At 41.9% G+C, this 26,440-nt stretch overlaps 1 protein-coding gene across 4 annotated transcripts in view; it reads right to left on the bottom strand.

Moving 5' to 3' along the window:
- Positions 1-26,440, bottom strand: part of SECISBP2 (SECIS binding protein 2) — a 41,355-nt gene that overhangs the window by 4,979 nt on the left and 9,936 nt on the right. For 2 of the 4 annotated variants that reach the window (XM_012653567.1, XM_012653568.1), the window contains exons 5-14: positions 25,144-25,373; positions 21,465-21,540; positions 19,579-19,787; positions 17,123-17,245; positions 15,715-15,804; positions 14,062-14,194; positions 5,762-5,928; positions 5,002-5,140; positions 4,106-4,262; positions 3,157-3,377 (exon numbers count right to left, since the gene is read on the bottom strand). In XM_012653567.1, coding sequence (XP_012509021.1) covers positions 3,157-3,377; positions 4,106-4,262; positions 5,002-5,140; positions 5,762-5,928; positions 14,062-14,194; positions 15,715-15,804; positions 17,123-17,245; positions 19,579-19,787; positions 21,465-21,540; positions 25,144-25,373 — 1,545 coding nt within the window. The remainder of the gene's footprint in view (positions 1-3,156; positions 3,378-4,105; positions 4,263-5,001; positions 5,141-5,761; positions 5,929-14,061; positions 14,195-15,714; positions 15,805-17,122; positions 17,246-19,578; positions 19,788-21,464; positions 21,541-25,143; positions 25,374-26,440) is intronic. The other 2 variants (XM_012653569.1, XM_012653570.1) reach the window with 2 other exon arrangements.

Here is a 26,440-nt window from a genome sequence, read left to right as displayed (position 1 = left end):
TCCAACCCACTGTCATTAGCAAGAGATGAAAGTTGCACACTCCACAGCTGACTCACTGAATCACCCTAAGGCAGCTCAGGTCAAATAAGCAAGATGCTTGGTTCAGATAAGTAATTTCCACTTAAAAGTTCAGAGTTATGAGGTAAAATGCCATTCTGAGCAAGCACCGTACTTTAACATAATTCAGAGGTGTAATGCGAATTTTCACGATGCCGACAAGGACAAACCTAGCCTTCTGCTCTGCCCTCACATAGAGGTGGAATGGTGGCGTCTAAGACATGAGTCCACAGGAGAATGAGAGCGAGCAGATGTTTGAAAGCTGAAATGCAAACGGACAACTGAGCCAGGAGCCCTCAGCCAACAGCAGAGAAAAGCCTAGAACTGCCCGACCTGGACCCCAGAGTCCCACAAAGCACAGGGACTGGCAGCATGAGGGCAGAGTGCAGGTCGGGAGAGCCAGCTGGACACTGATGAACAGGTGACTCAGTGTCTACCCTGTTGGCCGCAGCCCTCTGGTGAGGAGGGCACAAGTGTGTGGGACGTGATGCACCACCTCTAATGGTGGCAAGAGGACAAGTTTGCAGGGTAAAGGCTGAGAGCCAGGCCTGCCCCTCCAAACAGGAGGTGCTAAGTCTTCCCTGGGGTGACCAGCCCAAGGGGAGACAGAGACACCCCTGGGGCACTGCTGACATGACAGCAGCCAGACAACAGCAGAACTTCTCAGAGTGCACTACTGAGAGCGGCAGCATCGCCCAGGAACCCACTGGAAGTGCAAACTCTTGGGCCCACTGGACCTACTCAAGCAGAAACTCTGGAATCTGTTTTTACCAGCCCTCTGGGTGATTCTGATGCAGGCTGCGGTTTGAGAACCACCACCCCACAATGCTGCTCACAGCCTTGAACGCCAGCCATGCATACAGATTTCGAGTCAGCTTCTTAGCAGCTTTTAAATAGGAGCAGACAACTAAGGAGCCACGAGACATCTGTGAAAAGCCTCCACCATGCAGAGACCAAAACAAACAGAGAAAACAACTTGGAAGAAACAGAGGCTATGCAGGGAGGGGAATTTGGCATCATTAAAATTCTCAGAGAGGTAATACATTCATGAGGCAATAGCAATGTCATAAAAAAGGAATCTTTAGCAAACAAAAATAGCTTCCGGAAATTAAAAATGTACGAAGCAAAAAATTCAATGAAAAAGTTTAGAAGATATAGTTAAGGTGTCCTAAAAGAAAATGGAACCAAAAGAAAGAGGAGAAAAGCAAAGAACAACCAACAAGAGGACACCAGTCCAGAAAGCCCAAACAGTGATGCGGCTGCAGGAGGAGCTGGCAGGGACTGAAGGAGAGAATTCAAAGCAAAAATTCAACAACACATCTCAGAGCCAAGGACACTGGATGCAAACTGCCTCACATACTGGAACCCCAGGAACAAGGAAGTTCCAACAAACTCCCAGAAAGGAGGGAAAAACAAACAAAAAAAAGATCGCAAAGGACCAAGAATCAAAGACTCTTGATTTCAAGCAAGACCTCCAAAATGTGCCTCCCATGCACCTTTTTATCGTAAACCACTGCAGGATGTGCTTCAGCAAAACAAGGGGGCACTGCAAGAAGAACATAAACAGTGCACCTCGACAAGGGCAGGGTGAGAGCCAAGGGCATCCCCAGGGTGCAGAGAGCCAGAAATGAGGGTTTCTTGAGCAGATGAAACTGCAGAATGCCTGATGTATCCAACTGTCTGAGGGAAGACTGAGCCAGCTAGCCGAGGGCATGGGGTTTGATTAATGTTAAGTATACAGAAAATTAAGCAAGCACCACAAAACAAGAATGATAAGCCAAACTATAGATTAGGATAAATGAGAGTAAAGCCCGTTTCCTCTGTCAGGAAGTTACCGAATAAATACTTAAAACTGAAAAAAACGTTAAGCAGTAGCCCACAAGCCTCTTATTTGGAGATGCAGAGAAAAATATCCCCAAATTTGGCTAGGAGCTGACCAGAAGAGTCTCTAGGGAAGGCAGGGAGCCCAGGCCTGGCTTTTCCCTTAAGCCCCATAGGCCTCCTTTACCGTTAGCTGTGTGCATGTACAACGCGGATGGAAACAGCCAAGGAAACGTGTGCCCTATTTTCTCCAATGACACAGAAGGGCCTCTGGGCACTGCCAGACATACCACTGGATAGGCAGGTCGCCAAGATCTCTTCTGTCACATTCTGGTCAGCGCTGACACTGGACCTGCACAGAGCTAGGACAGGGACAAGCTGCCAGGCTGGGCATGAGGAGCCCCAGTTGGTGCTCCTCGGCTGGAAGGAGGGGGCTTCAGACATGTCAGGAAACCTCCAGGCTTTAGATGTGAAATAGTAGCTGGAAAAGATCATCTCTAAGGGCTCAGCCCCAGGATCCGGACTCGTCACCTCAAAGTGGGACCCTGGCTAAGTTGAATTTTACACCGCAGGAGAGAGGAATGGGGCCAGAGAAGGGCTTGTGAGTGATCTCAGCCCAGATGGACATGCAGGACGGCTGTCCATGAGCAATGGCGTTCTGCTCCTCTCGGCTCTTCTGTTACTCAATCTGGGGAGGACACAGCATGGACAGGCAAGTTCTCTGGGAGTCAAGATGGCACAAGTGCAGGATAAACAAGATGTCACGGAGGAAGAGTTCACTGTCGTCTCACCTAGCACATCATATCTGACAAACTATACCATCCAGCTGAAGTAAAATGGCCGAGTATTCAGACAAACCCACCTCTGTAACGAGTGAACAGATGAGCTCACCACAGACAGAACAAGTAAATGTGAAGTGGACAAGTGTCCTAGGTAGGTATTGCTTGGCTGCCAGGCACAGCCCTTCATGGTGTGTCACCAGTGACCATCCTCAGTTCCAGAGCACCCTGCACAACAGAAGGACATCATGCCCTGCTGTCAGAGGCCTGCGTGGGCTGGAAACCCATCGTCCAAGATCACATGACCCTCCTACGTTACAGAAAGTAAGGCACTCAGTGGTCAGCGCACTTGAGAAACAATTACTCAATTAAAAAACAAAAACAGAAAAGAAAATGAGGTGCCAAGGCCTGCAGCACGGTCTGCCCAAGTGTGTGGCCGACCACGAGGACGGTGTACTAAGCACTAGTGCACAGGGCCCACATGGCACAGAGCCATTACCTTTCGACTGTATCTTCTCACAGTTGGGAGAAATGATGACACATTTCAACTTTCTGAGCTTCAGGTGTTTGAGAACTTCCCTCAGCCCCAACACAAGTCGGCGTTTGGTCTTGGCCTTGACTGGATCTTTCTGATACATACGGTCTTGGAAACGGACAAGTTCTTTGAGCAGGTCCGTAACACAAGCGTCCACTTCCTTACTAAGCATCTGGCTGCAGTAACTGAAAGAAATGCCAAACATCAGGAACTCTGCCACTGGCCGCGACCCTGTGGCACTGCTCCCACCCAACCTCAGGGAGAAGAGATGTTGACAGCATCAGATGAGAAGTCACACTGTGACGAGTAACCCCAATCACAACCGAATTCCTCACTGATTCCATTTTATGAAAGGTAAATATTGGGGCAGCTTCCCCCACTCCAAACTGCAAGGGACAAAAATCTCTGAGCCCCACCCTCTGCCACAGTTTGCCATAGGTCCCTGTCTTGGCCACTTCCCCATGCATCTCCCCATCATGAAAACAAACACCTAGAGAGACCATTATGAAAGAAAAGTGGGATGGAGAGAAGGCAGAACAAGCAAACAAGGTTAAAAGAATTCTGCCCCTAAGAAATTACATAAGAATTAAACCACCAAGGGGGGCCCAATGTCATGTGCCATCACCTCCCCACTCACTTCCCAACCTCGAATCTGGACTAAAGGCACTTCCCTCCATTGTCATCAGGACAGAAACCTCAGTGGGAGCAGACACAGATACGATGATTAGGCTCGCCCCGAACACACATAGAACGAGGTGCTTGGCCACTTCCAACCATGAGGGTTAAAGTGCAATGTGGCCCAACCACACGGGTTTATGGTACCCAGCATTGTAAGGGTGGAAGCAATCAAGGCCAAATCGAAACTAAGCGCCCCTCGCTTCCCACAGTCCCTGGCAGGCAGGGGCTCACTCACTCCCTGAATCTACGGCTGTGGATCTTGGGGAAGGCAGCTTGGTCGGGAGCAAGGTGGCTGGCCTCCGCATCCCTCTGGAGCTCTGCGCCTGGTGGCTCTTCTGACTTGCCCTCGACCGCAGGAGTGGAGGAGACCAATTCATCCGTCCCCGCTGAACCTTCACAGAGGAAAAAGTCATTCTATGACCTCCGCAGGGCTGCGTGCACACAATGAAGGCCTGGCCTAGGGCAGTGGCACTGATGCGACCAGAGCCTACACAGACAACACTGAGAAGTTTACAGAGGACGACAAAAACTGTTGGGGACGCTTGGGGAAGGGCGCAGACTGTCATGCCAGCATTCTGACAGGCCTGGATGTGTGCCTCTCCTCCAATGTTTACTTGCTAATAATTTTTATTGTGGTAAAATACATATAATGTTTACCACTTTACCATTTTTAGGTGTGCGATTCAGTGGCCAAATTTATTTTTTTAGTTTCCCCACCTTGTTACCTCTACAAACCACCAAAATGCAAGCCAAGTATCAGATTGCCAAGTGAAGGAATTTAAAAATGTACACTACACCCACTGGGATGGCAAACACAAAAGACAGTGCCCATGGGCTGGCGGGGATGGGGAGCACCTGCGACACCCCCAGTGGTGTAACCAGAACACTGGGCAACCCGCTCGGCAGGAGCTACCAAAGAAACCTGCCCCCAGCAATGGCCAACAGGAGCAAGTGCTTGTGCCCTCCGAGACACACATGCAACACTGTCCACAGCCCCTGATGTCTAACAGCTGACCCCCTTTCACCACAAAGGTGCAAGGACTGCCCCGGACAGGTTGCTTGGCACAGCTTATCCTTTTCATGGCTGCCCTAGTCAGAAGTACTCTTTCAGGTGCAAACAGGAGTCGGTACCTGAGGGGTCCACCTGCTCGGGGGCCTGGTCATTGCTACCACTTTCTCCATCTTGCCCTTCGTCGCTGGTGAGAGCTGGGCTCACAGCATTATCCTGGAGACGCTGCTGCTTTCTCTCTTGCCGTTCCTTCAAAATAATCTTCAAAATTAAATCAAGGATTGAAACACCTAAATATCTGTACTTAAGAGATAATAAGCACTTCTGCAAAACAAACGGCCCAAGTTCAACATGTTGGCAATTCGCCTGTGTGCCCTCAGAGTGGCCACATGCTCCCGTCTTGGAGGCTGGCCCAACCCTCACCCGGCCTAGAGCAGCACATTCCTCCCAGGTGTGCAGAGCAGACACATGGCAGACACCTGGGCCTTGAAGCCAGTTCTGCCACCCAACGGTCACCCAAGCATGTATACCATGGGGCTGCTGTAAGAATTAACCAAAGGCACATGTGCAACTGTCCACGGAAGTGTGCCCCGTTCACTGGCTCTAATCAGCAGGGGTGGGATGAGGGTGGAACGTGTGAAGAAGGAAAATGAAACTCCCTCCATTTCTGGTTTTCAGTCTGTGTCATTGCACCGTTAAAAGTAAAAAAGAGAGAAAAGATTTTCCTCCTTTCTAAGGTAGCTGAAGCCTTCCCTGCTTCACACGCTCTGTCACGTCAGGCCAGGAGGGTGAGGCACTGATGGTTTGGGAATCATTGATACATCTTGAGACGACATGTTGGAGTAACATAAACCTTACAATCTAAAAACTCTAAGAGCACACCTTCTTCAGTGAGGTTGGCTTCTTGGCCTTGGGGACCTCCCTCTGCTTTCCTTTCTTCATCAGAGGGGCACTGGAGTCCAAGGGGTTGTGCGGCGTCTTCGGCTGACTGAAGCGCCGGCCCCTCTCCCCTGAGGAGACTTCTTTGGAAAGGACTGGCACCGCTCCAACTGAAACACAAAAGGACAGATGCCTCGAGGTCACCTCCCAGTGGCCCTGCCCAGCTCTCGGGCCACAGCTCACCTGGAACTGTCTCAGGGTATCTGAAGAAGTCCCCCATGACCCCCCTGACCTGTCCCCACAACCCTTCTCATCTTCATCAAACAATCTCTTACACATTCTTTTCACTGGCAGTGATTCTAATGAAATTAAGTATCTTTTGGATGCAGTCCCAAAAAATATCAAAAACTTAAGAAGATCTACCTTCCTATCCATGTAATCAACTCTCCTGTTTCTCAGCAAAGTCTGTTCATTTTGTGGATTTCATTTCTGACTAAGGATAGTTCTAAGGTGGTTGCTACTCACTATTACAGCTGTGAACAAGTCCCTCTCCACCACCGCTTCAGTTGGCACTGCCTTTGCAGAAGCCGGCTCCTGGTTTCTGTGTGTGTACCTTCTATCTATTACTATCTTACAAGGCCCTTAAAGACGCCCATACTACTTCCAGTTGAGTCTCTTGAGTTTCTAGACACGACGTGTTTTCCCAAATCCCACCACGGGCAGTTGGGGGCAATCTCTCCACACAGTCAATGAATTTCTGTGATTACCACTGAGTATTTCAATTTAATTCTCTTGTTCTGCTTGACTCCATACCTCAGTAACTGTTTAAAGGAAATAGTTTATTTTTGTATACTTTTTCCCCTACTTTTTAATTAGGAAAATTTCCAAACATATACCAAAGAGGGGAAAATGGTAAACGACAAACCCCCATGAGCCTCACTGTCCAGCTTCAACAACTATCAATATTTTTCCAGATGTATTTAACCCAACCTCCTTTAATTTCAGAATATGTCTTTTAAATAATTGGTGTTTTGTCAATCGGTATGCCCATTAAATCTCACCTGTCCAATTCCCTGTTTCCATGCGGAGCGTTTAACTTGCACAAGTCACCCAAGATGACTCTGCCTGCCTCCTACCTAGGCCACTTCTTGCCCTAGCTCTGCTAGAAGGGGCTTGCTAGATTGAGTGTGGTCATTTAAAGTTGCCACTTTGGCAAACAGGGAGGGTGAGGCAGCGAGGCCAGCCTAAGGTTGCCATCTCATGTGGACAAGTAATGGACCGCGGGCCAGCAGGGACTTACAGGGAGGAGTCCAGGGAAGACTCGCTGTAAGGATGGGCTTTCCACACATCCTGGCTGGCCACAGGGTGCATGCAGGGTGCCCAGCAAAAGCAATTCCCAGCCACCCACACAACCCAGCCAAAGGTAGAGTCCACAAGCAGGCCCAAGGGAGACTGAGCACGAGGCAAACTTGAATTTGGCCTGAGGGCTGAAGGCACCCCCAGGTCACACACAGCTATCAACAAAAAGTGGGGGCTGGAGCATGGCCTCTGACCCATCTCTGCGTGCAGACATAGGGTAACCCTAGAAAGGCAGGCAAAAAATAAGAACAAACAAAATAACCAAGCAGAGACATCAGCAGCTGCACACTGTGGGGAAGGCAGACTTCAGATTTATTAATAGATCACACAAGTTACTTAAAAAAAAAAAAATCACCATCACTCCTCTCCAAGGAAAGAAATCAGAATGCAGGGTTGCTCCAAAATATTCAGTATTCAACACAAATTTGATATATTCAAAAAAACAAGAAATGAACCACACTCAAGAAAAAAAGCAGTTAACAGAAACTATTTTTGAGTGCCTCCAGATGTGGGACTTAGCAGACCAACATGTCAAGGCAATTATTAGAACAAAAATGAACACAGATTTCAATAAATAGAAATTATTAATATAAAGAAGAGGGGCTTGGCAGAGATTTGATGGTAGAAAAATCAGTGAACTTGAAGATAAATCAATAGAAATGATCTAACTTAAAGAAAAGATACAAAAAAAAACTGAAAAAAATGGACAGAGCCTGAGAGACCTATAGGGTAACATCAAGCATACAAATAAATATAGTGGGAGTCCCAGAAGGAGAGAGAAAAAGACAAAAATTTTCAAAATAATGGCCCTAAACGTCTCAAATTTGGTGAAAGCATTAATCTACAGAGCTAAAAACAACTACCAAACCCAGGTAGGATAAACATAGACATTCATACCTATATACATCCCAGTCAAACTACTGAAGGTCAAAACAAAAAACATGGAACACAGCCTGGGAAAAATAATTCATCGCATAAAGCAGAATAACAGTGTCTGACTTCTCATCAAGAACAAGCGGCCAGGGGGCAGTAGAATAACACTCAAAGACCTGAAAAAAAGATAAACCAAGAATTCTATATCCTGCAAAACTATCCTTCAAAAAATGAATGCAAAATAAAGATGGTCCCAGATAAAGACTGAGAGAGTTTGTTGCTAGCAGAGCTTGTGTCAACAATACTAAAGGAAATCTTTCAGAAGAAATACTAACAGAAGGGACACCAGATGGCAAATGAGTCCAGAGGAATAAAGAACAGCAAAAATTGGCCAGGCACAGTGGCTCACGCTTGTAACCCTAGCACCTCTGGGAGGCCAAGGGGGTAGGATCGTTTGGGCTCAGGAGTTCGACATCAGCCTGAGTGAGAGCCAGACGCCTATCTCTACTAAAAATAGAAAAATTAGCCAGGCGTCATGGCGTGTGCCTGTAGTCCCAGCTACTCAGGAGGCTGAGGCAGGAGGATAGCTTGAGACCAGGAGTTTGAGGTTGCAGTGAGCCATGATGGTGTCACTGCACTCTACCCAGGGCAACAGAGCAAGACTGTCTCAAAAAAAAAAAAAAAAAGCAAAAATCATAAATACAAAACTGGTAAATATAAATTTTCTCCCTCATTTCTTCTCTTAACTTCTTTAAAAGATATGACTGTGCAAAGTAATAATTACAACACTATATTATTTGTTTTTTAACATATTTAGATGTAACATATGTTAACAACAGCACAAAGGGGGAAGAAAAAAATGGAGATATAGTAAAGTTTCTCCAATATATAAATTAAGATATATATTGTAATCCCTGGAACAACCTAATTTTTCAAACTAAAGTAAAAAAAAAAAATCAACAAAGGAATCAAAAGCATAGTTCAAGACTATTTAACACAAAAGGCAGCAGAGGAGGAAGGAACAAATAACATGAGACAAACAGAAAAAATAGTGAAACAGCAGATATAATAAATCCAACCATATGAACAATTATATTAAATACAAATGGACAAAATATCCCACTCAAAAGGCAGATTGTCAGACTGAATTAATAAAGAAAGATGGAAGCATCCGCTATCTACAAAAGACACACCTTACAAACTATCTATTCCCTATGCTGCTGGTAAGCAAGCCTCTTCTCCTCCTCCTCCTCATTAACTGGCCAACCAGTTGGGAAGACCTGAATTGGGCTCGGGAACAGACAAAAAACCCCTAGGAAGCCTTTGAATTAAGTTGTGTTCTAGCTAGAAAGCCCTGACTAGGGATATGTGGCACTGGCTCAGCTAAAAATGAAAAACCCTGAATTCTGTTTTGTTAATTTTTACTTTTCCTCGTAAGGACGGTTCCATTAGTGAACTCAGAAGGGAAGATGATAGGCGCATCAGGATTTGGGCATTCCTGCAATCTCTGGCCAAAATGACATCTCGATACCGTCAAAATCCCAGCCTCACCAACTACCTTGAACTATTCAAAAATCTGTTCTGATTGAGAACCCTCCATCTTGGTTAAACTGCTTATTTCATGTAGACTCCATCTAAAAGGTCTGCATAAAATATCTCAATGGTATAAAACCAGTCTCTGCTTTAGCTCCCTTTTCTATTCCAACACATACTAATGATAAAATCCTACCTCCGGAAGTGACCTAAACATTGTTGACTCTGCCCTCTAGTTATGATTTAACATAACTTCCCTGCTAGTTATGATTTAATACTAACAGTGTGAGAGCTATTGTCACTGAGAGTGGTGACCTCTCCTCAATTTTCAACTACTCAACACCAAATACGTCTATGAAGTATGGTGAGAACATCATGCAACAAGACACTTCCCTACAGGCTCCCCGGGAAGCTACATTCTTCAAAATCCGAGTTTGGAAGAGCACTTTCCAGACTTTTCTAAGGGTGATATAGGTTAGTCAAAACACCCGCTCTGAAGTGTCCAGGCTAAGGCAATTTCCACAGAGTGATCCATAGAGTGAAGCCCAAAGCTAACTGTGAAGGAAAGGCTGCCTTTGCCCACAGCTACCCCACAGATGATCGACTTTCACTAAAGCACCTAGACTGCTGAAAACATTAATACGTGGTGACAGCACTCCAGGCCCAAGCAGAAGATGAGCTAAAAGAGGCAACTTTTAGGGAAGACTACGTAAGGGGCAGTAGTCTTAAGCTTTGGTGTATATAAGAATTACTGACATGTGATGTATGAAACCACGAATCCTGACATGAATAAAATTGCCAAAATCGATGAGATAATCAAGAAAATTTTGATACAGACTAGATACCAGATTATGACATAACAAGAAATATATACTTGGTCTCTGCCCCCATTTCCCAGCACAAAGCTCCTAAAACCCTTGGCATCACCAAAGTGGTGTCTTTTTGTATGGTAATGAGAAGACTGGTGGCAGGGATAGCCTAAGGATTAGGTGCTAGTTGCCAGGGGAACCAACCAAGTGACAATGGGTTGGAACTTTCAGCCCCACTTCTGAGGAAGGGAGAAGAGCTGGAGGTTGCACAATCATTAATGGCTAACAATTTAACCATGCCTACATAATAGAACCTCCATAGAAACCTGTAACAGGGTTTGGAGAGCTTGGTGGTGGGGGGACACATGGAGATGCTCCGAGGGTGGTGAGCCTGGAGGGACAAACTATTTTCCAAAAAGAGTTCCATGAAACCATTCCAGCAAATTATCAAACCTCAAGAGATGGTCCTGGGAACCCCCAATTTATAGCTGGTTGGTCAGAAGCATAGGTGACAACCTGGACTTGCAAGTGGCATCTGAAGTAGGGGCAATTTTGTGGGACCAACCCCTTAACCTGTGGAGTCTGCATTAACTCTGAACAGTCAGTGTCCTGAGTTATACTGTAGGACACCCAGTGGATATCTACCCAAGAACTGTTGTGGGAAAAAACCCACACAACTGGTGTTAGAAATAAAGTTTGTGAGTGTGTATAGAGAAAAACAAGTTTGTTTTTTCTTTAAAAAGAAATCATTGTCAATACTGTTAGGCAGGATGATGGCAGGGTGAGTCAAAAAAATCACTATCAGAGATACTGAGGTGTTTATAGGTGAAATTACATGATGCCTGTGAGTTGCTTTAAAATACTTTAAGGGAAAAAAGTAGGATAACAGATCAAACAAGACTCGCAAAATGTTAATTGATGAATCTGGGCAATGGACACATCACATTCTATTTTTTAGGTTTCAAATTTTCCATAATAAAAAAGTAAAAAACAAAGACAAAACAAAACATCCTATAACATGCTTATTAAACCCCCTGATTCCATCCCAAGCGGTTTTCACACAGTAATCCTAAGGTGTGCCTGGAACCTGTACAAGAGCGTTCACTGTACAATTTATTTAGCTTTTCTGGATGTTTGAAAATTTTCAAGGTAAAAAAATTCCACCTCCCAAAGAGCCAGAGTGAGTTGATCCTTTCTGGGATTAAAACCATAAAACTTGGCATATTTCCCTCTTCACTAACTACCAGGAATCTCAAAGACAAAAGTCAAAACCCAATCAAATATAAATAAAAGCCTCTTTATCAATTTTCTTGGGTACCTATTTTTTTTTTAAATGTAGTGCTTTGAAAAAACTGCTTCAAAAGGAAAAACATCCTTCTCTAAGAGATGTGTCAGAGGAAAGAGACAGCCACACCAGTGCTGGCATGACACTGCTCCCAGCGGTGCCCTGTGCATAGGCGGGCAGTCCCTGTCTATGGACTGCAGCTTTCTAACCCGCACAGTAGAGATCTTGGGGAACACAGGGTGCTCAGAAAGATAAGGAGATTTTCAGCTACACAATGTCATTACAGCAAGTGGAAAACTCCTCATCTTTTATTAAGATCTATTTCTTAAAAATCACATTTAAATAATTTAAAAATTTTTTAATTGTGGTAAATGCATGACATAAAATTTATCATTTTAACTGTTTTAAGTGCACAATTCAGTGGCATAAATTACATTCACAATATTGTGCAACCATTACCACTATTTCCAAGGCTTTTTCATGCCCCAAATTGACACCGTCCTCCCCCTTAAGAATAACTCCCCATTCTTCTTCCCCTCAGCCCTTGGTAACCTCTAATCTGCTTTCTATTAATTTGCCTATTCGAGATATTTCATTTATGTGGAATCATATAGTATTTGTGTTTCTGTGTTTGGCTTATTTCATGTAGCATAATGTTTTCAAGTTTCGTTCATGTTGTAGAATGTATCAGAATTCATCTCTTTTTTTTTTTTTTTTTTTGAGACAGAGTCTCACTCTGTTGCCCGGGCTAGAGTGCCGTGGCATCAGCCTAGCTCACAGCAACCTCAAACTCCTAAGCTCAAGCAATCCATCTGCCTCAGCCTCCCGAGTAGCTGAGACTACAGGCATCTGCCACCATGCCCGGCTAATTTTTTTCTATATATTTTTAGTTGTCTGATTAATTTTTCTATTTTTAGTAGAGACGGGGTCTTGCTCTTGCTCAGGCTGGTTTCGAACTGCTGAGCTCAAACAATCCGCCCGCCTTGGCCTCCCAGAGTGCTAGGATTACAGGCGTGAGCCACCACGCCCGGCCAGAATTATCTTTTTAAGGCTGAATATTACACTGTACAAATATACCACGAATGTTTATTCATTTATATGTTCATGATGAACATTTGGGTTGTTTCCACCTTTTGGTTATTGTGAATAATGCAATAAACCCTGGCATACAAGTGTCTGAGTGTTTTAATGTTGAGGGGCAAGTACTGAGGAGTAGAATTGCTGGATCACACGGTAACTCTGCATTTATCAGCATTTCGAGGAACCATCTATCAAACTGTCTTCCACAGGGGCTGCCAGTTTACATTCCCACCAGCAGTGTACAAGGGTTCTTATTACCCCACATTCTCATCAACACTTGTTACGTGTTTTTGATTATAGTCCTCCATTTAGGTGGGAAGTGGTATGATTAGCATTTCCCTGATAACTAATGATGTTGAGTATTTTTTCATGTGCAGATTGGCCATTTGTATGTCTTTTTTGGAGAATGTCTTTTCAAGTCCTTTGCCCATTTTTTAATTGGATTGTTTATCTTTGTTATTGAGTTGTAGGAGTTCTTACATATTTGGATATTAACCTCTGATCAGATATATGATTTGGCCATTCTATAAGCTATCTTGTCATTTTCTTGACATGTCCTTTGGTACACAGAAGTTTTTAATTTTAATGAGGTCATGTTTCTTTTGTTGCCCATGCTTTTGGTGACACATCTAAAAATCCACTGCCTAATCCAACATCATGAAGATTTACCCGTTTTTTTCCTAAGAGTTTTATAGTTTTAACTCTTGTGTTTAGCTCATTGATCCATTTTGAGTTCAATTTTTTTCTGCGAGGGATGGTTCTGTGGTGTGGGCTAGAATGCAGTGGCACAATCACAGCTCACTGCAACCTAAACTTCTGGGCTCAAGCGATCCTCCTGGCCCAGCCTCTCAAGCAGCTAGGACTATAGGCGCATGCCACCATGCCTGGTTAATTTTTCTTTTTTCTTCATTTTTTGTAGAGATAGGGTCTCGATATGTTACCCAGGCTGGTCTTGTATTCCCAGTCTCAAGCAATCCTCCCGCCTCAGCCTCCCAAAGTGCTAGGATTACAGGCCTGAGCCACCATACCTGGCCTTTAGTTCATGTTTATCTGTGGTGTGAAGTAGAGGATATGACTTTATTTTTTTGCATATGGAAATCCAGATTTCCTAGCATCACTTTTAAAGAGACTGTTCTTTGTTCTTTTAATGGACTTTGCACCTTTGTGAAAAATCAGGTGGCCATAGATACATGGGTTTACTTCCGGACTCTCAGTTCTTCTCCATAGGTCTATGTCTATGCTTACTTCAGAACCACAGTGTTTTGATTACATATAAATAACTTTTGATAACAAGAGAAAATATTAGAAAATAATCTATCTGAAAAAGACTTTCGGCCACGTGCCTGAGATGAAAAGACTCTTACCTGAGAACACCACTGGTTTGGAGGACTGTTTTGCATGCTGGGAGTGCTGCTGCTTCTCCAGTGCTGTCAGCATCCCCCCTAAATCCAGCTGTACTGGAAGCTGGCTCTTCTTTACACTATTTTTAAAATTATCCTAAAAAGTTCAAAAATCATACGTTTATTATAGTGCTACACAAAATGTGCTTTTCATTTTACAAAAAATTCATATAATTATAGATAAAATGAAATAGATTTAGAGACTATAAAAATCTTAAAATTAAAAAAATTCAAGTAAAAAAAAAATCAATCCCACATTATCTGCCAGTATTACCATGGTTGTTTATTTCCTTCTTCTTTCAGAACACTGGGTTTATATTAAATCGCCTACATTTCTGTCTACATCTCCACTACAAGTTAACAGTGTACACCTCTAGACAAGACACCAGGGCTTGCATAAAGTCTTTGACTACGAAAGTCTGTGTGTGAGGCTACTTGGTTAGTACTATTACTTCATTAGCACCATTCTCTTTTTAACTGCCTCCAAGAACCAACAAACAGCCATGAAATCATAGCGATATGGCCAGAAGTCTACACAAGCCCAAATCATACCCAGCAGGAAATACTAATGTAGGCAAAAAGTTTGATATACTTGAAACAAGTTATTTTTGAAATAGTTGTGATTTGGGTTTTGAGGCCATATAAAAAGTTATACGAGGGGCACACGCCTGTTGTCCCAGCTACTCAGTAGGCTGAGGCAGGAGTATGGTTTGAGCCCAGGAGTTTGAAGTTACAGTGAGCTAAAATCAGCCCACGCACTCCAGCCTGGGAGACAGAGTGAGACCCCATCTCTTAAAAACAAGTGTACACAGAAGCCTGTGGTACATCCTAAGGCATGGTGTTCTGTTTGCTTCAGCACCTCCATTCCACTCTCCTGTTGAGTATTCTCTTCCCTGACACCAAAAACCCTACAGGCTGAGAGGGCTCATGTCAGGGCAGGGCACCCAGTACAACAAAGGCAGGCAAGGAGACCTGCTGCAGGGATGCAAGGTGAGCACATCATCACATGTGAGTCAAAAGTTAATTTACACAAAGGTTTAGAATTTTATTTTTCATAAATGTGAAAATAATCTCCCTCCTTTAAAAGGCAAAATGACAATGAACACGTTAAAAGAATAAATAGTTAAAAGTATGGAAATTCCCCATCTAAATTATGAGTCACAAGCTCCCTCCTGAATCTCTAGGGAAGGGAGAGGATGCAAGGAGAAATCACCTCCCCTTTGGCTTCTGTTTTGACTGCACGGAATAAAATTCTAGTGCTTCTCTTATTTTTCTTCCGTCAGACATTACTGCCTTGCGAAGAAATTCTGTTTCCTAAATAAACTGAATCAACTTTTTTTTCTTTCAATTAGTTTCATAAGGCAGTTTGTCCCCCTCTTTTCTGACTTACCAACTGCAGTTACCAGTAGTCTTATTACTAAAGTGATAACATATTATAGTGTAAGAGCAATTCTATTTCAACACAATGGATGAAGTTCTCCCATGAAGGAATGAATCAAAACAAAACCACCTGTCTCGGTACACAAAGAAGTCTGGAAAGCAGTTTTTTTTTTCAAGAGTTTAGTTAAGCAAGAAAAGTTAAGCCTAAAGCAATTGTGGTTTCAATCTAAAAATTACCTGTGGCTGCTGTTTAGATTGAAATTTCGGTGACTCTACTCTGTCTCTTCTTTCAGATGCAACTGCCAGGTTGGGAAACTCCTCAGCATCCTAAGTAAACCACATACCCCTTTAGCTCTTTATTAATCATGAGAATGCAAACATGCCAAGTGCAACCTTTTCCTTGCTTATATTTTCTGTCTTAATATAATAAGATCCGACGAAGGTTCTCAAAGGTGATATGAAATAGCTGTGAAACTCTGACATAACTGCTTTATTTAACTTTAAATTTAAAGACCAAAGTTCTCATACACCAGACCCAAAAGAGAGAGGGTGCCACCGAGGATCTTGGCGCACTTGAGGGGTCTACAGAACTGACCGTGGACCACCCTGGCACAAGAGTATTCAAGCACCTGTTCTTCAAAAGTCTCTGTTTTTCACGAGAGAACCCATCAGATCTGGATGCAGCAGATTCATATGTTACGTAATTTGTGCTGAACCCATGCTAGTAAATAGAGACAAAGGCAAGAGGCCTGCTAAAAACAATTTTAAATCATTTTAAAACATCATATGTAAATTTGTCAGTATTTTAGGTGCTCTGGAAAAAAGAATTATGTGGGAAACATGAAGCAGAAATATGAATTATTCATTGGCCCAAACCATAATGCTCTGCCATGGTAGTAGGTCTTCAACATATAACCCAGTTGTTCTGAAATGGATATTCCAAGAGGCTTGGGAACTGTACGCCTCGCCCCAAGTTTGTGGGAATGCCCTGGGCTTGATCCCAAGCTGGGCACGATCCCAAGCTGGGCACCTGGGCAGCACCTCTGAGAGCCTTCTGCCTGTACAGCAGCCAGGCCACCTGGGTCTGGTTTAGCAACGTGAAAACAAGCAGGTCCATGAGAAACACAGTCGGAAGCCAGGCTGGCTGCTCAGAGGACACTACACTCTTGGAGTATCATGGGACAGCAATTCAAGGGCACTTCTGCAAGTTCATGAAATTCTCCTGACTGGGGCTACAATGGATCTATGGTATTCTACATTTTTCTCTATAGTAAAGCACTTTATAATAAGATTTCTGGATAGAAAAGGAGGCCCTGCAAAAGCCAACATTCTAAAGCAAGGAAAAAAACAGGTACCAAGGGGAAATATTAGTAATATGGCACACAAAGTATTAAACTCCGATACAAGTAGTTTTGTCCCCAGACCATTCATTCATTCAAACATACACTGAGTGCCTGCTCTGAGACAGCTGGGAAGCCAAACAAGAGGTGAGGAGAGTGGGCGGCCACTGTTTTCTCTAGCACTAAGAAAATGACCACGAAAAAAATGTTGGAGATATTCACTTAGGAAACCAGTATGAACCCATTTCTATTAAGAAAGACCCCTTTATTACATTACACAACAGGAGTAATAAATATAAATGTACTTCAATCCTTGGTGGCTCTTGAACTGTCAGGATTTCATATTTTGATTTAGACTTTTCTTTCTTTTTCTTATTCTTTCTTGAGGCTTCATTTTGTTCAAGGTTGCTACCTTGTGATGCTTTGGACTAGAAGAAAAAAACAGCAAAAATCGGCAGTTTTTAGGGCATTCAATAGAATATTTAATACCATGTGTCAGCAAAATTAAAATAAAAAATTGTATAATCACATGGCAATTTTATTTAGAGTTAGATTCCTCATTCCCCATTTTCTACAGAGCCAGAACTCAGTAGTATAATTCTGAAGGGGGAAAAAATATCTGTTAAAATAATAGTAACAAGCCTAATTCCTTTTCAAAACTGGTGGGTTTGGACAGAACCTAGTTTTCAGCTTGAGGAGGTCACGTTGTTAACGATCCTGCTGACGCCAACCTGACCTCCCCTCACAAGTCCAGGTGGCCATCTCTGTCAGCACAGCCCAGCAGTCCCTGCTCTGCACATCACATCTGTCTGCACAGCAGATCACCTCTGGAGCCTTCCAATCCAATGTCTGAGCCCATCCCAGACCTGCTGAACGTGACCTCATCACTCCTACAGGCCCTTCAGCCCCTGGCTTCTCTTCAGGTCAAATGTGCTTTGGCCCCCGGACCTTTGCACCGAACACTCACACCTGAATTGGGGTAAGCTCGGACTGCTCCTTCATGTCTATCTAGCCCTCACTCTGTAGCCTCTGGCTTTGCTTGGTTTTCTCGTTATAGCACTCATCGCTATCTGGTGTGTTCTGGATCTGTCTGCATAGCTAGTCTCTCCCCAGTAGAACGCAGGCTCTTAACGGGCAAGGAACTTTGTATGTTCTGGGCCCTGCTTTATCCTCAGTGGGAAGTTACCATTCAGAAGTAAAAGCCTCAGCTGCTATTAAAAAGAATGTTTATCTACTGAGCTGGAGGGACTGTCCATATTTTGTTAAGTGAAAAAGGCAAGTTTTAAGAGTAATGTGTATAGAATGCTTGTATTTTGTTTAAAAAAAAACAAAACAACAGAAATTCCTCTCTACTCATTTATATTTTCATGAGCCTGAGGCAGGACATATGAGAGATTGTTAGTGCAGGTTTCCCTAAGGGGTTGGACAGAGGGCCTTTCCCATAACTAGAGCCTTGTAATTTTCTTATCTTTATTTTAGAATTCTTCTAAAATGAATTTTTATTACACCTATATTTAAGAAAATAATTTTTAAAAAGATTCTGGGAAAATAAAAATCTGTTAACTCTTCGAATGTTAAACTGGCTCAGTGAGTGACCTGGCAGCTAGACAGTGGACTGTTTTCCAGTCTGTCCCCAGCCACCCGGGGAGCCCCAGAGACAGGCAGCAGGACTCCACAGAGAGCCAAGTTCAGTGTGTGTGCAAAAGAGAAGGTCTTTCACCTATGCGTACTACTCTCTCTCAAATACGCGCCATGAGGAATTAAGCACAAGTCTGCCTTTGCTATAATTGTCACTAACAGATCATAAATGCACAGTTACCACTGACATGGAATGGGCTAATGACATTTTGGATGTCAAAAAGTATCCTCACACTCAAAAAGATAGGAAACCGTTGCACTAAACATGACCACATTTCAACCTAAAATAATGTATCCTTACACAATGAAAATCAAGGACAACATCTATACCAGTGTAAAAAACAAAGCTCCTGAAGAAATAGATCTAGGGATCGATAAAAATGCAACTTAAAATTATTTAAGGGAAAAAAATCTATTCTGAAATGCTATCTTGTAGTAAGTAAATAAATTGCGATTAACCAAAAATCATTAACATACACCAGATGATCACAAAATGTGGAATTCAATTGTAATAATTTGCTACCAGTACTCTAGTACTGGTAAAAGCCATTTAAATTCAACAAAAGACTAGGGGGAAAAGCAGCAGCAATTTTACACACCAGAATATAAACTGAAGCCAGCACATCTTCAAAGAATTCAAAATGGTTCACAGATATTTTAAGACCATAGGTCTAAAATGTATATTCTCTCTCATACCTAAAAGCTATCACTTGCATTCCTTGACTGACAATCTAGTCCTTTTTCAAGATACTAGTGTAACAGACTCAGACTAGTGACTACAGTATAGAACAAAACACTTTCACAGGTAGGTCTGGGGGCAAAAAGAGAACATCCAGTGCACAGATCGACATAATCAAAATGTGATGCACACCTTCATTTTCCCAATCTTTTTTACTGTAGTATAATGCATATAACAAAACTTACCGCCTTAACTATTTTTAGGTGTGTAGTCCAGTGGCATTAAGTACACTGGCGTTGTGCAGCCATCACCACCATCCATCTCCAGAACTCTTCCTTTTGCAAAAACTGAAACTCTGTCCCCATTAATAAATAACTTCTCATTTCCTGCTCCCCCCAGTCCCTGGCAACCACCATCCTACTATCTGTCTCTAGTGATACCTACCTTTTTTGCAGAATGAACAATGTGCTTCTCTTTGTTGCAGGAAGGATCCGAAGATAAAACTTCAGAGGACGATAAACTAACATTTTTAGGATCTGCTGATGAAGCAATGGTCTTTAAGTTTATTGTGGAAGTAACATTTTTAGGGGCTGGTGACAGTTCTGTAGATAATGTCTGCCGAACAACATAACCCATTGGTGTCCAAGATAACTCTGTTCAAAGATAACCAAAATTGTTGAACAATCTCAACAGTAAAATAGAAATTCCTTAGTTACCCAGACATGCATTACTAAATTTAGGCTATCATTCAAAACATCCTCTTGGAAACCACAGTAGTCATTAAACTTGTTTTTCTTCTTAGAGCATGCATGCTGAATTTTTTCCCTTTTAACCTGTAAGGTTTATTTTCCTAGAAACTTTTTTTAACTTGGGGAAATGGGAGTGAGTCACAAACAATAGTTTTGGTTAAAAAACAATCCACAATAACATCCACGTGGCAAACACACGGAATTAATGGGCTAAAGATCAAATTTCGGCCCTACTAACCTTGATGTATACCTTTAACATCAGAAGTCAAAGATCACTAGACTGCAGCTATCACAATAACTGGTAATTTATTTCTTTTAGAACACAGGCATAAGAACAGCAACACTACTCCTTAGGTGCCCATGAAACTCTATATGCAGACAAAACAAAAGGACATCCATCAGGACACGGCAGGTGAACACCTGTCAGCCGTCAGTGGCTACCCCAAGGGTAAGACAGACTCTTCTCATCACTACACAGCTACACGTCCTCAAGGCAGCCTCTGAAGTACACATCTGTACTGAACCACATATATATCACTCATGAGAACGTAAAAGAAAACACCTTATACATAAATGTGGAATAGTTTTGTAAAAATTTCTTCTGTTAGGACAAGCTACTGTAAAAATTTCAAAAGCAGAATCTACTGAACTCTCCCTGAATATATTACTTCCTGGCCAGTCCAGCACAGATCAGCAGCCCTCAAAGTGTGGCCTGAGGCTCCCAGGACCCTTTCAGGGGTCTATGAAGTCGAATCTGTTTCCCCAAGAGTACGAATGCCATTAGCTGCCTTCCCCACTCTCCCCCTCTCTTTCTTGCCGGAGTTCTCCAAAGCCGCATGACGAGGACACTAAAGCAGCTCAATGCCACAGCAGATCTGCAGAGCCACATGTTAAAGAGTTGCACAGCCATAAAGCAAGACTGCTGTCTACTGTAGCTTTTTAATTTTGAAAAATGGTTTTCATAAAAATATGCTATGTTAAAATATAATACATTTGTTATTGTTACTTTGAAGCAAATTAATGCTTTTAAAATTTGTTTTAACTTTGAATAGGGCAAACATTGATAGATTTCACCTAAATAACAGAAGCTCTTTGGGGCTCTCAATTCTTAAGGGTATTAAGGGGTCCTAAGACCAAAAACTTTTGAGAATAGGTAATACTGAAGGAAGGAGTCATTTCTGAGTTCATAAAATTTCTCACTTAACTGGATGTATATTTCATTTGGAATTCTTGTCTCTTATTTTACATTCCTTGTGCATGGATGGGGGATCTCATTTAATTACTTTAATTTTCTAAATTAACATTAATGTTAGGTTACTAACAATGCGTTAGCTGTCTTTAAGAAGGCTTTCGAACAAAAACCATTCTGATTACACTGGAGTTAAAAATGAACTTTTTTAACTCCAGAGGCTGGTCCAGAGGCAGTGAATTACCTCAATTAATTGTTCACAGTCAGTTACAGATCAAACTCATTCTACTCTTTCCCCTCTTCTCACTACTGCAATTGACTAGTCTTAAAAAAAATGAACTTAGAAAACATAAAACTCATTTTTAAAAATAATGTTTTGTAGCTACTCTTACCTCTCATACAAGGGGAACTGGAGGCAGCATTAGTAGTCACACATTCATCTGGATTATTTTTCACCACCATTTCACCCTAAAAAGCAAATACATTAGATGTCATCAGGGAAGTACAAATTAAAACAAGGAGATACTAGTACACACCTATTAGAATGGCCAAAATCCAGAACACTCACAACAGGAACTCTCATTCACTGCAGGTAAGAATGAAAAATGGTATAGCCACTTAGGAAGACAGTTTAGCAATTTCTTAGAAAACTAAACATACTCTTACCATATGGTCTAGCCATGGCACAGCCTGGTAATTACCCAAAAGAGCTGAAAATTTATGTCCACACAAAAACCTGCACACAGATGTTTACAGCAGCTTTATTCATAACTGCCACAACTTGGTAGCATCCAAGATGACCTTCAGTAGATGAATGGATAAACACGTGTGGTACATCCATACAATGGAATATTATTGAGCACTACAAAGAAATGAGCTATCAAGCATGAAAAGACATAGATGAAACTTAAATGCACATTACTAAGTGAAAGAAATCAATCTGAAAAGGCTACATACTGTATGATTTCAACTATATGACATTCTGGGAAAGGCAAAACTGTGGAGACAATAAAAAGATCGGTAGTTGGCAGAGGATGTGGGGAAGGAGGGATAAAGAGGCAGAGCAAAGAGGATTTTTAGGGCAGTGAAACTTTTTGTAATCATACTACAATGGCAGACACATGTCATTATACATTTGTCCAAACCTGCAGAAGATACAACACCAAGAGTGAACCCCAATGCCAACTATGGACGTTGGTGATGATGTGTCAATGTAGGTTCATCATTTCTAACAAATGCACCACTCTGGTGCAGGATGTTGATAGTAAGGGAGTCTGTTCATGGCAGGGGGCAGGAGATATGTGGGAAATCTCTGTCTTTTCCTCTGAACTGTGCTGTGAACCTAAAACTGCTCTAAAAAATAAAGTTTACTTAACTAAAAAAAAGCCAAAGCAGTTATTTTCTTACTATTTCAAACTGAAAGTAACCATTTAATTTTAAAATATAGCTTCCCTTGCCATTCTTAAAATCTGCAAAATATATACTAAAAATTCAAAATATGTAAATCTATAATGTGAAAAGTTAAATTACTTCCTTCTACCAAATCTTAGTCCTAACAGGAAAAAAATCATCTACCGTCCATAGCTTAGTATCCTTCTATTTCTTTGCCTATGATATAAACATTTGTACATCATTTCCATATGGATTCCCAATAATGGGATCATACCATATGTAATATTGTACAGCCTTTTTTTAAAAACTTAATATGCCACTGGCAACTTTCCAGGCCAGTGCAGTTGCAGCACACAGTTCTTAAAGCTGCAGTCCTCCTACATGCATGAGAAAGCCATCATTCACTAGGCCCACACACCGAAGTCCAAAACAGTCTGCCAAAATGTCCACAAACGTAAGCCTGTGGCACATGCCCCCTTTCACAGAGACAGAAAGCTGCCTCACACGCTGGACATAAGGCACAAATGTATGTATATGAAGGGGGCATGTGAGTGTATCAAAAGACAACTCAAAGTGACCCATGCCAGAGGTAAGTCAATTGATAAATTCAAATTTGAATCCATTAAGCACACAAAGGATTTAAAATAATTTTTAAAATTCATATGCTTCATATTTTCCCATTGCCATCTCCTTACATCTGAGACCACTAAAAAAATAAAATTATTAAAACATAGCTTTCTTTTAGTAAATATAACTGTTATGCTCACCAAGGCCAATAAAAAAATAGAAATGGTTTACCTGTTCAAGAATGGTTAAATAAAATACACATATCAATATGAGAGATCAAATGCAATACTTGTTTTCAAAAAATATTCAGTGACATGGGAAAAATGCCAAAAACAGTTCTTACAAATTCAAATAAAGGGCTGTTCATGCTTATAATCCCAAGTTGAGGGGAAACCTCTTCAATTCCCACAACAGACCATTAAAAAAAAGATTAAGTGCTAAGCATGGTTTTCTCTTGGCTGTACAATTTCAGACAATTATATTTTCTGTTTTCCTTAATATTTTTCTGTCATTTATAGACACTATTAATATCAGGAAAAAAATTTTGTTACAAGGGAAACTAAAACAAAAAGCAGACATATAATTCAAAAGTGTGTGAATATATAATAGAATGTAACAGTCACAGGTAACAGGTGACCTCGACATAAAGCATCAGCCATGCTCCCACCCACCCCATGCACCTACCCTGAGGCTCAGACGGCATCCTGCACTGTGTCTGTGGGGCACTCACGAAACTCTGCATGTGATGAAGACGGGGACCCCCATGACTATTCAGCCACTGCACACACCCACTCTGGGGCCCAGGAGGCAGACACACATCTGCCTGACGCCACTGTGATTTTTAGTCAGCCATCAGTCTGGCTGACTTTTCACATCTCTCTAACGGGAAGGCACTGCGGTGAAACAGTGTAAGGGTCCTGCAGAGGAAATGCTACCCGATGGTGTATATTCTGCACTGCTACTGAGTCTTTCTAAGGCATCTAAGACGAGTCCAAGGACAGGAAACAGAAATCCTTTCTCAGTTCAAGAGGTAAGCGAATTGGTGAGCTCGGTTTTGTTATCCTTCTTCTCCTTGCCTTCCTACCAGCATGTACCCCGCCTCTCTCTTCAGTGGAAATTTGTCAGAAGCCATTTTAGAGACTACTAGTCCAATACCATTTTTTCCCGGAAGTCTCAAATCAACCCAGGAAAATGCCTCAATGTGGGGAACTAAAACTTTGAGACTGAATGCTGAATATAGTGTAACTTAAAATTATTAGACAACAAACTGAAAGCACCTACTGCAATAATTTTTGCTGAATTTGCAGTTTCATTAGCAAGACAGGGATTTACATAAAAAGCCTGGAAAATTCATAAGAAACACTATGTAGTTTTAAATATTACTATTCCATTTTTTAAAAAGTCTTTTTCTCTGTATTGGAAAATGTGCTGTCAGAATGCAATGCCAGGAGTAGCATGTTCAGAATGGGCTGTCAAAGCAGCTAGACTTTGCTAGAACCTTTTCCTTCTGTAGCACAATACCTTTTACAATTCCAAATGAAAACAAGTTTATTAGGTAACTCTTTAATTTTTTATTTTTGTTTTTTGTGAGATAGTCTTGCTCTGTCACCTGGGCTAGAGTGCTGTGGCGTCAGCCTAGCTCACAACAACCTCAAACTCCTGGGCTCAAGTGATCCTCCTGCCTCAGCCTCCTGAGTAGATGGGACTACAGGTGCGCACTACCATGCCTGGCTAATTTTTTCTATTTTTAGTAGAGATGGGGTCTCACTCTTGCTCAGGCTGGTCTTGAACTCCTGGCCTCAAGCAATCCTCCCGTCTCAGCCTCCCAGAGTGCTAGGATTACAAGCGTGAGCCACCACGCCTGGCCTAGGTGACTCTTTTAAAAGAATAGCTATACTAGGTGTGACAGCCTCACTGTAAACAGTTCCAATAACAGAGAAAGTGATCCACATGCATGATAAAAGGCCTCCCCCCAATACCGCCTCCCCAGCTCCATGGACTTCACAGCCCACATCAAGATTTAAAGTGTAGTGTCTGAAGGGATGTAACTGAAAAGGCATTTACTGAGGAGAAAGAGAGAGAGAAAGTGAAAGAAACCAATCCTCAACTCACCTCTGATAACAAGGTAGATGATTTTACCACTTCTCTTAGAAGAGAAATGTCCGTCGAGGTGGAGCAGACAGGTCCCCACTTGGGTTGCTTTTGTACTGCTGACATATTATTGTTCTCTGGACCCTGCAGTTCAGGGAAATCCAACCTAGTAAATTCAAACTCAGGTTTAGAGGCAGATCCACCCTTTGCAATGATGCTGGATTTCCTGTCTGTTCGTTTATGATAAGCATCTGTAATTACAGAATTAAAAGGAATAAAAATTTAGATACCATTTGATGACCATACAGTACTTACGCTTAAATTGCAGAATAGAAAGTCTATTGATATTGATGCAAGAGATTCCTGTCAATACATCTTTATTTTTGCTAGTGTTCTTACTCTCCTTTGCAAAAGTGTAAAGCATAAATGACCAGAAGTATCAGTCACTCTGGTCGGGCCATCATGCAGAGAAACCAAAATGCACTGCAAATTTTAGGAGTATGGTCATGAACCCCGTAACATTTCAGCCAATGATGGACTGCACATACAATGGTGGTATAATGGAGCTAAAGAATTCCTATCACCTAGTGACGTCACACCCTTTGTAACAATGCAATGCAACAAATGCATTACTCACGTGTTTGTAGTCATGCTGTGTAAACAAACCTACTTCACTGCCAGCCATATAAAACTACAGCACATGCACATATATGTACAGGTGTAATACCCTGATAATGATAATAAACTACTATGTTACTGGTTTATTAGGTATCTACTACACTACACTTTTTATCATTCTAGAGTGTATTCCTAGTTATTAAAAAAAAAAAAAACAGTTAACTGTAAAACAGTCTATTGCTCCTAGGCTACACACCTCTTTTATTTAAGGATATGTTTTGAAGCTGGTGGTCATCACCCACAGGCAGGTCCTTCAAGAGAGTATTCCAGCAAAAGGCACTATTACCACAGGAGATGACAGCTCCATGAGTGTTACTGCCCCTGAAGACATTCTAGTGGTACAGGATGTGGAGGGGAGAAGACAATAATACTGATAATCCTGACCCTGTGTAGACCTAGGCTAATGTGTATGTTTTGTGTCTTAGTTTTGAACAAAAAGTTCAAAAAGTTAAAAAAATTAAATTTTTTAAATAGAAAAAAGCTTACAGAATAAGGACATAAAGAATTTTTTATACAGCTGTACAGTCATATTTATAAGAGTCAAAAATGTAAAAAATTCAAAGGTTTATAAAGTAAAAAGGTCACAGTAAACAAAAGTTAATGTATTATTGAAGAAAAAAACTTTTTAATAAAGTCAGTG

Source organism: Propithecus coquereli, unplaced genomic scaffold, assembly GCF_000956105.1.
Source record: "Propithecus coquereli isolate 6110/MARCELLA unplaced genomic scaffold, Pcoq_1.0 Scaffold423, whole genome shotgun sequence".
NCBI lineage: Eukaryota > Metazoa > Chordata > Mammalia > Primates > Indriidae > Propithecus > Propithecus coquereli.
The sequence above is the reverse complement of the archived record's forward strand: the minus strand, read 5'-3'. Positions and strand labels throughout refer to the sequence as shown.